The sequence below is a fragment of the Salminus brasiliensis genome, chromosome 14, assembly GCF_030463535.1.
Source record: "Salminus brasiliensis chromosome 14, fSalBra1.hap2, whole genome shotgun sequence".
Lineage (NCBI taxonomy): Eukaryota > Metazoa > Chordata > Actinopteri > Characiformes > Bryconidae > Salminus > Salminus brasiliensis.
Window position 1 is genome coordinate 34027946 of NC_132891.1, and position 18323 is coordinate 34046268.

At 37.4% G+C, this 18323-nt stretch overlaps 1 protein-coding gene across 2 annotated transcripts in view; it reads left to right on the plus strand.

Annotated features, from left to right (window-relative positions):
• The first annotated feature begins 1174 nt into the window (after positions 1–1174).
• The window catches only part of scube3 (signal peptide, CUB domain, EGF-like 3), a 116138-nt gene continuing 98989 nt past the window's right edge, over positions 1175–18323 (plus strand). For both annotated transcript variants that reach the window (XM_072656547.1, XM_072656546.1), the window contains exon 1: positions 1175–1570. In XM_072656547.1, the coding sequence (XP_072512648.1) occupies positions 1483–1570 (88 nt within the window). In that variant the 5' untranslated portion in view covers positions 1175–1482. The remainder of the gene's footprint in view (positions 1571–18323) is intronic.

The window sequence follows — 18323 nt, forward strand, 5'->3', positions numbered from 1 at the left end:
GTGAGTCTTTAAAGAACATCTGCAAAATGTTTTTTTCGTCATAAATATATATATATATAGAGAGAGAACGTTTTCTACATCTACAAGACATTTTTCATCACAATATGTATATATAGAGTGTAAGTCTTTAAAGAACCACCTACAAAACGTTTTCATTATATACATATATATCGTTTTCTACATCTAAAAAACCTTTTTATTACAATATGTAAATATAGAGTAAGTCTTCTAAACCATCTGCAAAACGTTTATCATATTATATTTATATACCTTAGTGTATATACATTATGTATATATATGTATGTGTGTATATATATATATATATATATATATATATATATATATATATATGTATACATAGGGAGACAAAAGACAAAAAGACAAAAGAGTCTTCAAAGAACCATCTACAGGACGTTTTTATCCTATATATGTGTAGAGAATTTTAGACATTTCATATATATTCAATCATATATTGAGAGTGAGTCTTTAAAGAACTGTCTACAAAATGTTTTCATTACAATATGTAAATATAGAGTAAGTCTTCTAAACCACCTGCAAAACGTTTTTTTTATCATATTATATTTATATACCTTAGTGTATATACATATATATGTATATATATACATATTTACATACATACATATAAGAGAGAGAAAGAGAGAGTCTTTAAAGAACCATCTACAGGACGTTTTTATCATATATGTGTATATATATATACAGATTTAGTGTATAGATATGTATAGATAGTAGTTTTCTACATCTACAAAGCATTTTTTCATCACTATATATATATATATAGAGAGAGAGAGAGAGAGTCTTCAAAGAACCATCTACAGGACGTTTTTATCATTTATATATATTTAGTATATATATATGTATAGATAGTAGTTTCCTACATCTACAAAACGTTATATATATATATATATATAGAGAGAGAGAGAGAGAGAGAGTCTTCAAAGAACCATCTACAGGACGTTTTTATCATTTATATATATTTAGTATATATATATGTATAGATAGTAGTTTCCTACATCTACAAAACGTTATATATATATATATATATATATATATATATAGAGAGAGAGAGAGACATCTCCATCTCTCCTCCCCCCGCCCCTCTCTCTCTCTCTCTCTCTCTCTCTCTCTCTCTCTGAGGTGAACATGGTCTGTGGACGGCGCTCGTCCTCCCCCGGCTGCTCTCTCTCTCTCAGTCCGGCTACATCCACCCAGTCAGAGCAGCAGGGCGGCCGCAGGGCTCTGTAACACCGCGGGGACTACACGGCTTCACCCAGCGCCTCCACCCACATACCCCCGCTGAAACCCCTCTCTCACAACAGCTCCTCTCTCTCTCACTCTGCTCTCACTCTGCTCTCACTCTCCAGCGAGAGCGGCCGCTCGTCCCGTCTGCGTGCCCGGGCGCGAGGGGCAAACATTAAACGACTCCTCGCTCTTCTGGTTGGTGCTTCTGCTGGTGGTGCTGCGATGCGCCCGAGCTCCGGATTCGTGGCCCTTTGCCTGCTCGCTTTTGTCCGGCAGGCAGCTCGAGCTTCCGCGAGCAGATCAACACAAGGTGAGGAGTTTAAAACCTGCACGTGCTGCCGTGTGTTCCTGTGTGTTTGTTGTGTTTGGGGTTTTTTTTTTGTCCTGCAGCTTCAGTAAGAGTGTTCTCAAAAAGTAGAGGACACTTTCTGCAGAGTGTCTCGTGCTTTTTTGGTGTGCACCCCTTATTTGTGAGGTGTTGCATTGTTTGGCGCGTGACTGGTCTTGCACGCATTTTGCAAAGTTGGCTTTTACAGCAGCTTTACTGCTGGGCTGCAGCTTGCATTGTTGATTGAATGATGCACGAGCTGGGTTTACCGTGTGCAGAGGGGAATGGGCAGCAGTTCTGGCAGGGGTAGGTTGGAGGGTTCCTCTGGTTGTATGGGCTACTGAAGCTGATGCATGCAAGACTAGCTTTTTCACTTGGAGAAACCACACTCAGGGTTTTCACGCTTCCTGGAAAACCTGGAGTCTCCCAGTCATGGGAACTCCTAAAAATGTCCTGGAATTATTAGTGAGCCTGAGATTGCAGATTGTAGTTGGTGTTGCTCTCTTTAGTGAAGTTTTGGATGCTGCACTGTCATGTGGACCGATGTTACACTACCACCACCACCATGTTTAACAGTGTGTAATGCTATAAATGGGGACGAAGGCCTAAATATCTACTAATTAAACACATAGCTGATGTTAATGAACAGGACACTGCTTAACACACACGTACTTCACACATATCTGAAAGGTTTCTTTGTTAAGTCAGTTGTTTAACTGTTAGCAACTTTCTTTAGCTAACGCTTCCTTTCTAGCTAGCATCAGTTAGCTAAATTGAGTCTAGCTGCATGTCATTTGTTCCCCATTTTGCACCAAACACCAAAGGATCTTCCGAAGGATTTGCATCTTATGGTGATGGAATTGTGTGCAAAACTTATTTATACTGGCTTTTAATAAACGTATTGTCCCGGGAAATGTCCCGGGAAATGTCCTGGACATTCCTGGAAAATGTTGTCCTGAAAAGAGTGGGAACTTAGACACTGCTTGGCTTTATCCATGTATATGTGGTGCCCAAACCTTTGTCTTGGGGTGACCAAAGTACAACTTTGTGGTGGACCAAGAACCAAATAAGGACGAGCGCTACTTTTTCTACGATATACCTTCTAAATACAGTGTTTTCCATGGGTTCTGTAAGGGTTCTTCAAGGGTTCTTTAGTTAGGGCAACAGTGTTATATAAAAGCGTGATAAACCAAAGAGGTATGTAGATGTTTGACGGTTCTTCTCTGTCAAGGAAAACCTCTTGTAGATGTCCTGGAAAACCCGGACACTAGATCAGAGGTGCCCAAAGTGCCATGTTTGCGGTGGGCCGAGAACCGTCAGCCAGGGTTCCAATCGAGTTCTAAGGAATTTCACTGTGTTGCAAATTTATGGTTCTATACCATACCACTATGGTTTCTTCGAGGGTTCTGTAGTAAAGGCAGCTGTTGTGTATAGAATTGTGAAAATGTAAAGAGGATGTTTAATGTTCTTCTCTAGGAAGGGGAACCTCTTGTTGATGGTTCTTCGCTTCTGTATATCACCAAATATGTTCCATATTTGTTACAAGTCAAAGAACCCTCTTGTTCTGTTGTTCTGTACCATATAGAACCCTTCTTGCTTCAAGTTTTCTCTTAAAAAGGGGTTATTCAAGGGTTCTACTCACAGGCAGTGGTTCTATATAGAACCGTTTGAATGATTAAATGGTTCTTTGCGTGGTTTAACGGTTCAGTTCTTGTATGTAACGCAAGATGGTTCTCAGAAGAATAAAAATGGTTAAAAATTGGTTCCACTCTTGTTGGGTAATGGGGTTATTCAAGGGTGCTTTGAAAAAAGGCAGCAGTTCTATGTAGAACCTTGACAACTCAGAGAGCCCTATGGTTCAATTGGTTCTTCTTTTGTATGATGGAAATCTTCTTGTCGATGGTTCTTTGAAGAAGCCTGGTTCTGTGTATCACCAAAAATGTTCCATTACGGTTACGGGTCAAAGAACCCTTTTTTTCAGCAGTACATCTGTACAAAGTGGTTCTCCACAGAACCATTTAAAAGATTAATTTGTTCTTTGCCTGGCTTAACAGTTCATGATGGTTCTTAGAAGAGTCATCTTCTAAAAATGGTTCCACTGTTGTTATAAGTTAAAGAACCATTTGCAGTACTGTTGAATGGTTCTGAAACTATTGTATATATGGTTCCTTTAAAATGGTTCTACCTAGCACCAAAAGGCCTTTGTTTTTAGCACTACGCCCTTAAAAACAGGTTCTTCAAGGGTTGTTCAGTTGGTTGTGTGCAATAGTCCCACACAGAACCATGACTAAAGAACTTGAAGAACCTTATCCGTCCTTACTTCATAGGAAAAGCTTCAAACAACCTTCTAAAATGGTTCTACGAAGAGTCAGCAGAATGTTTGTCCTCTCGGTGGGTGAGGGGTGGGGTGGGGTTAGGGTGACTTTCTGGCTTTTCTGGCCCGCGGGTCACACTTTGGGCAGCCCTGATCTAGAGGCTAATCTGCTGTGAAGATCTGAAAGGGTCTAGAGGTTCTAGAAGATCTACAGAATCAGGTGTCGGACCACCAGGAGCTATTTAGCACTATAAAGTCAAGCATTTGACACTCATCTGCAATGCCGTGGCGGACACCTTGAACCCGGCGCATGTTGCGTAATAGCTGCGTGCGCTATTAGTGTGTGTGTGTGTGTGTGTGTGTGTGTGTGTCGGTGTGAGTTTTGAGACGTTGGAGAGAAAAAGAAAAACATTTTTCAGAGAGGTTCTTCTAAAGGTTCTTCTAAAGGTTCTTCTAAAGGTTCTTCTAAAAGTTCCCTTCCGTCTTTCTTCAGCAGCCCTGAAACTAAAACACGGACGGTCGTACGGCAGAGCCGGTGATCTGACGAGATTTGGCCCAGTGAGGGTATGTGTGTGTGTGTGTGTGTGTGTGTGTGTGTGTGTGTGAGATGCATGGTGACGGTTCACACTCAGACACACAAAAAGCTGTCCCCTGGGCCGCTGACAGAGCGTAGGACGGTGGGGGGGCGGGGAAAGGGGGGGGGCATCTTGGGTGGTCTGCTTCCCATTGTGGGAAAACCCAATATTTACATTTTGCAATTAGAACTACTTTTCCTCTTTTCATTTTTCCACAACATCCATTACACACTCCTCACAGGGCCGGGCTGAAGGTAGCTGTAGCTCGGGGAGGATCGGCCGACACCTGTTCACTGTGGTGCGGTACTGCTGTTCCACACTGGAAGCTGGTTTACTGGTTTAACCCCTTCAGCTGCAGGCCTGTTACTACTATCAGCTCACTGGTTATTATTCAGTAACAACCACCGAACTGCTGTGTGCACCTCCTGCTGTCTGGAGAGTGAGGAACTGGAGAGCGGACCCTTGGACCACTCGGCCCAAACGTCTCCTCAACCTACCTTAACCACCTAAACGCCGCTAGGATCTCCTCCAGCCTTTCAGCTCTAGTGCTTAAAGGGGTGAAACTCAACATCAGGGTTTGGAGCTGGTTAGTCCATGAACATCTCCGCAGGGCGTGTTTGTTTGTTTAGCAGCAGGCCTGGCCTCTTCAAGGGTTCTCTATGGGTTCTTTAGTAGTAGAAGGCAGTGGTTCTATATAGAAGTATTTGGAAGCTTAAAGGGTTCTTGGTATTGCTGGGAAACCCATGGAGATGGTTCTAGTTTTTTTCTATCTAATTAATTTAATTTATAATAACCCATCCACTGAAAGGTTCTTTTAAGGGGGGCCACACACGGTTTTTCTTAGGTATCACTGAAACAGACCCTTATTTTTATATTGATTTTAGTTATTTTAGTTCATTATGATTGTAAAGGATTGAAATTACAGATTGAATTTTGGAGTCTTTTTGATAAAATGTCCTGCATTGAACCAAGTGGGTTCCACTATCACTATACAAGCCAAAAGAACAGGTTTTTAGTACTACATAGAACCCTTTTTGGGAGTGAGTGTAGGGAACAGCAAGAACTGTTCTGGGGAAATCTCCCAACATTGAATCATTTTGCACCAAAAAGCTGCAAGAAAAGTTTTTAACTGTTTTTAAATATTAATATTAATATTAATCTTCAGAAATTAAGTTTTTATGATGTTTTTAGTTTTCTGTTTTAGGTTAAATTTTCTTTAGGTTTTATTGCAACAAAAACATTTAGTTTTTTAGTCCTAAAAAACACCTATTTGTTATTTTACTGCATTTTTACTATGCTTTGATACACTGATCTAAAAAATGCCTGAAAATGTTGAATTTTAAAAATGTTAGAATTGATTTCTTATTGATTATATTTAATATTTAATAATGTTTCACTCGAAAAAAGTTGTTAAAAAGTTTGCTAGCCTATAGAATGTTACCTAGCTTAAAAACATTAGCTAGCTTGTAACATTAAAACGTCTCAGTTAACTTTCTACTTTAAGTTTAATTAACTTACGTTTTATAAATTAAACAAATTAGCTTCATTTTTAACTTTTTAATTTTTATTAAGTTAATTTTTATTAAGTATTACGTTTTATTAAGTTTATTTGAAATGCAAATTTTATATTAACATCTAGAGCCCTGAGAACACTGAGTACTGGCTAGTTCCAGCTACCGAACTTTCTATTTCTAATTTGTTCAGCTCTAATTCTCTATACGAGGTTTTCTCACATTTCAGAGCTTATTCTGTCCAAATCCAACTAAAATAACTGGATCCGACCGAATTGGATCGGTGTGAACATGAGAAGCCCCTGGACTCACTGAATCGTTCTGTAATGAATCATAACGAGGTCAGAGATTCGCTCTTCTGATGAGCATGATCAGACTCATACTGGGTGTTGTTTATACAGCGCTGAGGCAGGCTAGTCCTCGATGGCTCATCGGTCTGGAGAAATCACCCAGGCTGTAGACGACGGACAGCAGAGCTGAAGTAGAAGGAGGAGAGATTGTAGGACACTGATTTTATGTATATGTATATTGTGTGTGTGTGTGTGTGTGTGTGTGTGTGTTTACAGCGTCTACTCCGGCCCTTGGTGCTTCTTCACTTGCCGCCTGATTACAGGGACGCAGTGAAGAGACGTCAGTAATTCGGGCCAGACAGATTTTTAAAAAGTCATTAAGGATGCTAAGGCTGTCAGTGAGGAGGTCCTGGAAAGTTAGACTAGCTGCAGAGGAAAACAGGGAGGAACGGAAAAAGAGGAGGAGAAAGGATTAGAGAGATGGGATGGGTAGAGCGAGAAGCAGAGAGCTAGAAGGTCTGGGTCAAGCTTCACTCAGCCGCTCTCTGCCTTGGTGTTGATTGAGAAGTGGAGGAGCTCCAAGGCAACCGCTGGTGGAGATGTGACATGCTGCTGCAGGGTTTGTTGGTGTAACTTCTGCTCCGGCTCCGTCCACCAGCCCGGAGGAAGAGCGGAAAGTTCAGAAGAAGGAAATAAAGAACCAAAAACGTACGAGTTTAGGAATTAAAACAATGTTCAGAGCTTTTTTTTTTGTTGGATGGTTTAAAATGCATCAAAAATCAGCCGTAATCAGACCTCTGCACTCTAAGATATCTAGAAGATATCTAGAAGATCACTTACTAGAAGAACTCAGAGAACATGTACTAAAAGAACATTTCTAGTACACATTAAGAGAACATTTACTAAGAAAACTGAGATCTAAAAGTGCATAGAACATTTACTAAGAGAACTAGGAGAACATAATCTGAAAGAACTTGAATGTTTATTAGAACGTTTACTAAGAGAATGTTTAGTAGGAGAACTAAGAGAACGTTTACTAAGAGATCTAGAAGATCACTTACTAAGAGAACTCAGAGAACATGTACTAAAAGAACATTTTTTGTACGTTTTAGTACAGTTTGCTAAGAGAACATTTGCTAGGAAAACTAGGAGAACATGTTCTGAAAACTTTTACTAGAACGTTTGCTAAAAGAACGTTTAGTAGGAGAACTAAGAGAACGTTTACTAAGAGATCTAGAAGAACACTTACTAAGAGAACTCATTTTTAGTACATGTTTTAGTAGTTTTTTACAACGTTTACTAGGAGAACATTTACTAAGAGAACTAGGAGAACATGTTCTGAAAGAACTTTTACTAGAACGTTTGCTAAAAGAACGTTTAGTAGGAGAACTAAGAGAGCGTTTACTTAGAGATCTAGAACATTTACTATGAGAACTCATTTTTAGTACATGTTTTAGTAGTTTTTTACAACGTTTACTAGGAGAACATTTACTAAGAGAAGTTAAAGAAAATGTACTGAAAGAATGTTTACTAGAACGTTTACTAAAAGAACGTTTAGTAGGAGAACTAAGAGAACGTTTACTAGAAAACTGAGATCTAAAAATACATAGAACAGTTACTAAGAGAACTAGGAGAACATTTAGTTGCAGAACTAAAAACTAAGAGAGCGAAGAACATTTACTACGAGATCTGAGAACTAAACATACTTAGAACATTCACTGGGAGAACTAAGAGAACACTTAGTAGAAGAACTCAAAACTAAGAGAACTAAGAACATTTACTATGAGAACTGAGAACTAAAAATACTTCCACTGGGAGAACTAAGAGAACCTGTACTAGGAGAACGTTTAGTAAGAGAACTAGGAGAACACTTGGTAGGAGAACTAAAAACTAAGTGAACTAAGAACACTTACTGAGAACATTTTAATCGAGGAACAGCTAAAAGAACATTTACAAACATCTTCTACTTTAACAGTCATAATCAAGCACAAGGGTTCTTCAGAGTGATCCCAAAGGAGAACCACATTTGGTTCCCCAAAAGTGCCTTTCAGCAGACGATTAACTAAAGAACCCTTTTTAAACAAGGCCTGTGACTGGGTGGAACCTTCCTAAAGTTGGATCAGCCTCCACACTACGCTCTGTAAGACTCGTTCTCGGCAGTGGAACAGACAGGAACAGCTCGAGTCGGCCGCTGTTGTGTGGGGTCTGCAGGATGCTCTCAGTGTGGGAACAGCGCCGTGGCCGGAGTTAGCTGGGGAACGAGTGCCAGGGAGCACGGAGAAGGCCAGGCTGGTACTGCAGACTCCCACGGAGAGGGGAGAGGAGGGGGGCGGAATACAAGTTACTCCCTCTTTATTCGGCTTTGGGGGTTTGTTTGCTTTGTCTTGCCTTTCACTCAATGAAGTTGCCGTATCCTTTTGTTGGCCCTGAGCAATGGCCTTGTCAGAGGCACGGATCTCGTGCTGCAGGCATGGGGTGCTAGGTTCTCCTGTGAACGTTCGCTAGCGGCTAAAAAAAAGTGCTGCATTTCAAAAAGCATCAGAACGCATCAGGTTAGCATGCCAAGAAAGCTGATCTAGAACCGGTGCCAATTCTGTGGTAATTTTATTAACATAGGGTCAGTTTAGAGACCAGTTCTACATAAAACTGGTCCTGAATTACCTCAGAACCAAGAGAACCAATTTTATAACTTTTTACTGAGAGAAATGAGAACATTTAATAAAAGAAAGAGAACTAAGAGAACCCTTACTTCAACACTGTATAAGAGAATTGAGGGAATATTTAATAAAGAACTTTTTAACAAAAGAAGTAAGAATTTCTTTACTGAAAGAACTGAGAACATTTACTAAGAGAACCTTCACTGATATAAATAAAGAGAACATTTACTAAGAGAACCATCACTGATATAAATAAAGAGAACATTTACTAAGAGAACCTTCACTGATATAAAGAGAACATTTACTAAGAGAACCTACACTGATATAAATAAAGAGAACATTTACTAAAAGAACCTTCACTGATATAAATAAAGAGAACATTTACTAAGAGAACCTTCACTGATATAAATAAAGAGAACATTTACTAAGAGAACTTTCACTGATATTAATAAAGAGAACATTTACTAAAGGTCCTCTGAATATTTACTAAAACAAGTAAGAGAACATTTACTAAGAGAACCTTCACTGATATAAATAAAGAGAACATTTACTAAGAGAACCTTCACTGAAATAAATAAAGAGAACATTTACTAAAAGAACCATCACTGATATAAATAAAGAGAACATTTACTAAGAGAACCTTCACTGAAATAAATAAAGAGAACATTTACTAAAAGAACCATCACTGATATAAATAAAGAGAACCTTCACTGATATAAATAAAGAACATTTACTAAGAGAACCTTCACTGATATAAATAAAGAGAACATTTACTAAGAGAACCTTCACTGATATAGAGAACATTTACTAAGAGAACCTTCACTGATATAGAGAACATTTACTAAGAGAACCTTCACTGATATAAATAAAGAGAACATTTACTAAGAGAACCTTCACTGATATAAATAGAGAACATTTACTAAGAGAACCTTTACTGATATAAATAAAGAGAACATTTACTAAGAGAACCTTCACTGATATAATTAAAGAGAACATTTACTAAGAGAACCTTCACTGATATAATTAAAGAGAACATTTACTAAGAGAACCTTCACTGATATAAATAAAGAGAACATTTACTAAGAGAACCTTCACTGATATAATTAAAGAGAACATTTACTAAGAGAACCTTCACTGAAATAAATAAAGAGAACATTTACTAAAAGAACCATCACTGATATAAATAAAGAGAACCTTCACTAATATAAATAAAGAACATTTACTAAGAGAACCTTCACTGATATAATTAAAGAGAACATTTACTAAGAGAACCTTCACTGATATAATTAAAGAGAACATTTACTAAGAGAACCTACACTGATATAAATAAAGAGAACATTTACTAAGAGAACCTTCACTGAAATAAATAAAGAGAACATTTACTAAGAGAACCTTCACTGATATAAATAAAGAGAACATTTACTAAGAGAACCTTCACTGATATAAATAAAGAGAACATTTACTAAGAGAACCTTCACTGATATAAATAAAGAGAACATTTACTAAGAGAACCTTCACTGATATAAATAAAGAGAACATTTACTAAGAGAACCTTCACTGATATAAATAAAGAGAACATTTACTAAGAGAACCTTCACTGATATAATTAAAGAGAACCTTCACTGATATAAATAAAGAGAACATTTACTAAGAGAACCTTCACTGATATAAATAAAGAGAACCTACACGGATATAAATAAAGAGAACATTTACTAAGAGAACCTTCACTGATATAAATAGAGAACATTTACTAAGAGAACCTTCACTGATATAAATAAAGAGAACATTTACTAAGAGAACCTTCACTGAAATAAATAAAGAGAACATTTACTAAAAGAACCATCACTGATATAAATAAAGAGAACATTTACTAAGAGAACCTTCACTGAAATAAATAAAGAGAACATTTACTAAAAGAACCATCACTGATATAAATAAAGAGAACCTTCACTGATATAAATAAAGAACATTTACTAAGAGAACCTTCACTGATATAAATAAAGAGAACATTTACTAAGAGAACCTTCACTGATATAGAGAACATTTACTAAGAGAACCTTCACTGATATAAATAGAGAACATTTACTAAGAGAACCTTCACTGATATAAATAAAGAGAACATTTACTAAGAGAACCTTCACTGATATAAATAGAGAACATTTACTAAGAGAACCTTCACTGATATAAATAAAGAGAACATTTACTAAGAGAACCTTCACTGATATAATTAAAGAGAACATTTACTAAGAGAACCTTCACTGATATAAATAAAGAGAACCTTCACTGATATAATTAAAGAGAACATTTACTAAGAGAACCTTCACTGATATAATTAAAGAGAACATTTACTAAGAGAACCTACACTGATATAAATAAAGAGAACATTTACTAAGAGAACCTTCACTGAAATAAATAAAGAGAACATTTACTAAGAGAACCTTCACTGATATAAATAAAGAGAACATTTACTAAGAGAACCTTCACTGATATAAATAAAGAGAACATTTACTAAGAGAACCATCACTGATATAAATAAAGAGAACATTTACTAAGAGAACCTTCACTGATATAAATAAAGAGAACATTTACTAAGAGAACCATCACTGATATAAATAGAGAACATTTACTAAGAGAACCTTCACTGATATAAATAGAGAACATTTACTAAGAGAACCTTCACTGATTTAATTAAAGAGAACATTTACTAAGAGAACCATCACTGATTTAATTAAAGAGAACATTTACTAAGAGAACCTTCACTGATATAAATAAAGAGAACCTTTACTAAGAGAACCAGAATCATTTACAAGAGAATTGAGAACATAATAAAAGAAAACTTAGAAAACTGAGAACGTACTCTTAGTTATCAATTATTCTCTTAGTAAATGTTCTCTTGGTTCTTTTTACTAAGAGAACATTTACTAAACCTATGAAGACAGAATTAGCAGCTACTAAAAACTTGAAATTACTAAGTGTACTAATATTATTATTAAAAGAACTAAAAGAACATTCACTAAAAACATTTACTAAAGGAGAACGGAGAACATACTAAAACAGAATTAGCAGTTATATTGAAAACATGCTATTAACTAAGGCTTTCCTGTTAGCGCTTAGCAAAGGCTGTCATGCTAATTTATGTCTTAAATGTCCTCAGAATATTTATTTAAAAGAACTAACAGAACATTTGATAACTCAAATATTCTATTATCAAATATTATCTTAGTAAATGTTCTCTTAGTTCCTTTTACTAAACCCATGAAGACAGAATTAGCAGCTACTGAAAACTAGCTGTTAGCTATTAGTGCTTAGCAAAAGCTATCATGCTAATTTGCACTGAGAACAATTACTAAGTGTACTAATTTTATTATTAAAAGAACTAAAAGAACATTTACTAAAGGAACTGAGAACATACTGAAATAATATGAACAGCTTTATTGAAAACATGCTATTCACTAAGGCTTTCCTGTTAGCGCTTAGCAAAGGCTGTCATGCTAAATTCTATGTACTAAATGTCCTCAGAATATTTATTTGTATGAAAACTAAGATGAAACTCAATATGTCAATTATTCTCTTAGTAAATGTTCTCTTTGTTCTTTCTAAGAGAACATTTACTAAACCTATGAAGGCAGAATTAGCAGCTTCTGAAAACGTGCTATTGACCAAGCTGTTAGCTATTAGCGCTTAGCAAAAGCTATCAAGCTAATTGGAGAGGAAATTACTAAGTGTACTAATTTTATTATTAAAAGAACTAAAAGAACATTTACTAAAGGAACTGAGAACATACTGAAATAGAAGTAAACGTGCTATTAATCAAGGCCTTCCTGTTAGCGCTTAGCTAATAAAGGCTATCATGCTAATTTGTAATTTACTGGCCTTGTTGGTATTTTTCTTGGTGTTTTTTAGTCATTTTAACTTCTGTTAAAGTAAGTGTCGAACCAAGCGGTTCTGTTAAATCAGCTGAATGGTAGAACTGCAGTGTTTTTGCTGGTCGTAGCTCTGACTGACTGACTATGCAGAGCTCGGCCCGGCTCGGCTCGGCTCGGCTCGGCCCGGCTCAACCCAACCCGCGCTCGTTCATGTCAGCGTGTGGAAGCGAATTTCTCTCTAGAACAGCAGCGCTCTCTGTGCTTCGGTTCTGTCTCGTTTCTGAGCTATTTTTCTGGCCCCGAATCCAGAAAACAGGCTCTCGCCACTCTTCCCCTCTTTCTGTCCCTCCTGCCTAAAAAGCTGGTGTGCATTTTTGAGGCAGGAGTTATAAAGTTTATGGTCGACTGCGTGGCAAACTGGCTTTGCCGTCCAGCCCGACTGGGCTCGGCTGAAGGGACCGAAGTGAAAAGTCTCAGTGCTGAGACTGAAGAGCAGCAGCGTGATCAGTAGTCTGATCACGGCTGTAACGGACTGCAGCTCGGAGGTGCTCTAAAGGCCGAGAGCGACGGGAGTTGATGAAGGTTTTTGCCTCGAATTGAGGGAAAGGAAAGCTCTCCAGAGGCCGTACAGAGCTTTCCTCGGTCACAGCTCGTCCATATCTGTGGGATTGAACATAAGGAATTTAATTCGAGATGCTGTTAACATTTGTTTTTAATAAAGATACTGATACTGATATGATCGCTGATTATTTTTCACTGGAGGCTAATGTCGCAAGTGTTGCTCACAAACACTAGAAGTCCCCCAAAACCGAACACTAGAGGTCAACAAGTCGTACAAGCTCATACACTCCTCCATCGGGCATGTGGACTCTACAGAGCCTTCACGATTTCTCTGTAATCCAGATTTTTCGTCACAGAAACACAAGAACAGTTAAAACTTTGAAAACTGCTAAGCTTTATAATAAGAGCTTCCTTTCAGAAGAGCGTCCAAACGTCGGTTCGCTCTCAAGCCAAGACTCTTCACTCAACTGTCCCAGTGAGACTAGGAGGATAAACCGCGTAGGTTCTGGACCAGGGTTGAGAACCACTGATACAGGCCCACTGTCTGTCCATTAGTGGTAGTCTATCGATTATTATGATGATTGTGGAAAGCCAGACAATAAACATGGACCTCATGCGATTGGGACAGGCCCTGACCTTTTAAAAGTAAAGGTACCACAGATGGACCGTTGAGTGATACCTAAAGAAGGACCATGCATTTCTGTTACCATTCATAAATTACTTTAGTAAATCATTTGAACTAAATAATTTTATTTCAGACCTATTATATTTATATTACATTAATAAATGTTATTTATTTTTAAATATTTTTCTGTATTTATATTATTATTATTATTATATATATTTTTAGTTTTAATTTATATTGCTAATATTATTACCCTTAGTTTACTTTCTAAAATAAAAGTGCTTTTAAAATCATGTACGCATGACAACTATCTGGGTGGTCCGAGGGTGGACGAGCAGTCGACCTTATGAAGCCAGCGGCCCGATATATATGCTCACTATCTGTGGGCCAGCTTTTGCTGTTGGCTGGTTTCAGAAGGCCTAAGCTGGTCTTTGTTGATGGTCAAGTTGGTTGAAAAGCTGGTCCTCCAGGTAAAAACCCATACTCTGTGCTGTTTAACAAGCTGGTTGACCAGTTAAGCTCTTGATGAGCCTCACATATGTTTTCATTTGAGATAGATGGGCTAGCTTGCTGGTTTACCAGTCTTACCAATGGTGGTCATCAACCCGGCCAAATTACTTGACTAGTTTTGTGTAGCTGGATGCCTAGTTTGACCAGCAGCTCTCGATAAGATCTCCTTCCCTGTGTTGTGGATGCAAGTATATGCATCTCAGTGCACTGTAGAGGGAAAGCTGGTTGTCGGCCTAAGGCGGCTGTTGAGGTGATACCAGCAAAACGGAGAAAGGAAAGGAAAGGAGGGAGAGCGAGGTGAAGGTAAACACGCTTAGGGCAGTCTGTTGCTAGCTGGTAATAACTGGGCTGTAGATATACAGTCTGTGTGCAGTTTATGGAGTGATGTGCAATCAGGAGGCCAGAGTTTACATTGCTGGCTTTCGTTGATCGCCATTTTGCACCACTTTGTGACAGACTGAAGAGGTGAACCAGTTGTGGTTATTATGACTGAATAGGTTTTGGGCTCAGGCATCGTTCAGCTGATACTTCGGCCTTGATATCAATTCTTTATCTGTATTGTCTATGTGGCTTCAAGCAAAAGTTGGTATTGCAGAAGTTGGTATATTCCCTGACTGGCGTTCTTAAAATAGTCAAGAAATGCCGGCATTAATAGCATGCATTTGGATTGTATAATAATGTAGAGAGCCAATCAGAAGTCTTGGCTTTGGAAGAAGACTCGGGCATTTTAGAGCTTTAAGGCATTAGGTTAAAAAAGGAGGCATTTTAACAGGTTTAAACAAGATTACTTTTTAATTTCCATCTTTTACAGTTTCAAAATAATAAAAGAAAAGGGCCAAAAGAAAATACTGGCTATGCTTCATTTTCCATAGTAAGTTTTCTTCTTTGGAGGATTTTAAACCGATCTGCCCTGCAAAAGGCTCTGTGAGATACTTTGGCCATCTTGCTGCACTGCTCTTTTTTGTTGTAGACTATCACAGTTCAATGATGTTGAGTTCAGTCATTTTTCTGGTGTATAATTGTATCGATTCTTCCCTTTACCAGTCAGATGTTCCCTTTGCCACTGGCTGCAACACCCCCCCAATGCATGATCAGTGCTTAACAGTTGGTGAGGCATTCTTTTCATGAAATTCTGCAGCCAAAAGCTTGATTAGACATAAATAATGCAGTTGATTTTTGCATCGTTTTCAATAATCTTGCTTAAAATGTTTAGCATTTTACCATTAGGAGCTTAGTTTGGCGTTTGATTGCGGATATATTTTTTAAATGCTAATATTTTTATATATCTGTCTATATTGGCTTAAATTCACCTAGACCAGCATTACACAGAAATCAGGGTTACAAATGCAGTAAAAGGAATAAAATGCAGATATTTTAATGCAGGTGGGGATGTAATTTGTGTCCTGTGTTCAAACCATAAAAAATTCTATTTTTAATGTTTTTTTTCTGTTTTTTTTCAGCAGTTGATTTTTAAATTGTTTTCAATAATCTTGCTTAAAATGTTGTAAAAGATCACCTTTAGCATTTTACCGTTAGGAGCTCAGTTTGGCGTCTGATTGTGAAGCTATTCACAGCAACAGAAATCTGATATTTTTTATATGCACATCTGTTGATGTTGATATGTTAAAATATATAAAGCATTACCCAGGAATCTAACGGAGTTACAAATGTAGTAAAATTAATACAATGCAGATATTTTAGTGCAAAATGCAATAAATATGTGTGATTTCATGATTAGGATGAAATGTATGTCCTTTTGTTCAAATCATACACATTTCTATTTTTTATGTTTTTCAGTTTTTGACATCATTTGAATCTGTCAGTTGTTTTTTATAATTATTTTCAATTATTTGGTCAAAATATTGTCAAATATCATCTTTAACACAACATCTTCAGGAGATCAGTTTGATTGTGGAACTATTCACCTTTGCAAGTCACTGTATATCGCTGCTGTCCAATGAAAACCATGTATCTCCATTTTTGTGTGTCTTTAGTTTTCTCCAGGGTTGGAACCCTGTAGCTGCTTAAATCTTATTTTACATTGACTTCCATTAAAGCCATTTTTCCTTTTTCATTTAAAGTCACCATTTTGGAGATACATGGTTTTCATTGGACAGTATGCTTCATAATCATGCGAGTTGTCGGTTCAGTTGTGAACCTTGTCAGTTCATTGAGAAAATGGCCCTAATTAGTGTCTTTCTTAAATGAAATGGATAACAAATTAAATAATACATCAAATTCTTTGTTAAAAACAAAAATGAAAATTCTTCACCACAAAACATGCCTTGCAGTCCTGCGGAGAAACCCACCATGATTTACCTTCATTCCTCATGTGGCCACGGACGTTCACGTGTGGCTGTAAAATCCCGAGTGTGTCGGACAGGCGTCTATTTTCAGTACCTAGTCAGCCTCTGTTAGATTAGCCTCTTATTTCCCTGTTTGCTGGATTACGTGTCTCCTCTACGACCCCAAGCTTCATCCAAGACCTCTTTCCCCTTTAGAGAAGATCTGCCGTAAGCACCCCCTATAATAATAATAATAATAATAATAATAATAATAATAAAAACTCTCTCATCGTTTATCTGCCCCAACTGCTGATTTCCTTAAGCCGGCCTGGCAGCCAGCGCCTTGGCTAGAAGGCATCGGAGCTGAGGCGTAGGAGGCTGTAATCAGTGTGGCCCGTGGGGTAGTATTTAGACTTATTGTACGGCGCTGAAGAAACACACCCTCCCATGAACTCCGATGTTCTGCCGATAATCCGGCTCCTGTTACAGAAACAGTCTCTGAGCTTCCAAGGAAAACTGCTCGCCGTTACAGTGGGCCGTTAGAGACCCGGGCTCAGTCTTCTGGCAGGACCTCATGCTTATGTTTGAAGTTAGGGACACACCGATATGGGAATTGTGGACCTGATATGTAAAAATATATAAAATGTAGAAATTAGGATTAAATTCACCTGGATCAGCATTATAGAGAAATCTAACAGGGTTACAAATATAGAATTAAATAAAAAAAAATTAAAGATATTTTATATATATATATATATATGTGAATCTTTTATGCCTTAAATCTTTTACCTTTTATCAAAATTTTTTATGGTTTTCAGTTCTTGACATAATTAAAATCTGGTTGTTGATTTTCTTAAACATTGTTTTAGATTTTTAGTTATGAATGGACCAATAGAAATGTCCCAAAATTACAAGAAAAATCATAATATAAATTTTTACTTACGTTTTACTGCTCTGTAAAGTTGCATTTTTGGAGATGCAAGGTTTTGTGTGGCAGGTTCAAAATAAAAATATAAAAACAAATGACCTACAAGTGTCCTAACTAGTCCTTGTGCCTCGTTAGCATGGATGCTAGTTAACCACAATGTGTGTATTCACCAATTCGGTGCTAAAAATCTCTCCCCTGCTACTTTCAACCCTTTTGCGTATTTGAATATCAGTCTAATCTAAACTACAGTATGAATTAGGGATGCACCGATACCACTTTTTCCTTTCCGATACCGATACCAGATTTTCAAGTATCTGCCGATACAGAGTAGCGATCTCGATACCAGCCCTGACTTAAACACTATTTATGGAGCTCCACTTTTTATATGATGTACTTTTTCTTTATATCTGATCCCAAATAAGATCTAATAAGCTTGGAAGAACAGCGTTTACTGGTTGAGGAACGTCACATTTGAAGAATTCCAAGTAAAAATGGCCACAATGCAGAAAATGTGCAGGTAGGGAAGCATAATCTGGCTCAGCTTCACCAAACAGCTTTTAAATATTGTTTAAATTCACATTTCAGAGCCGTAAAAAACCACTTTTTTAACACT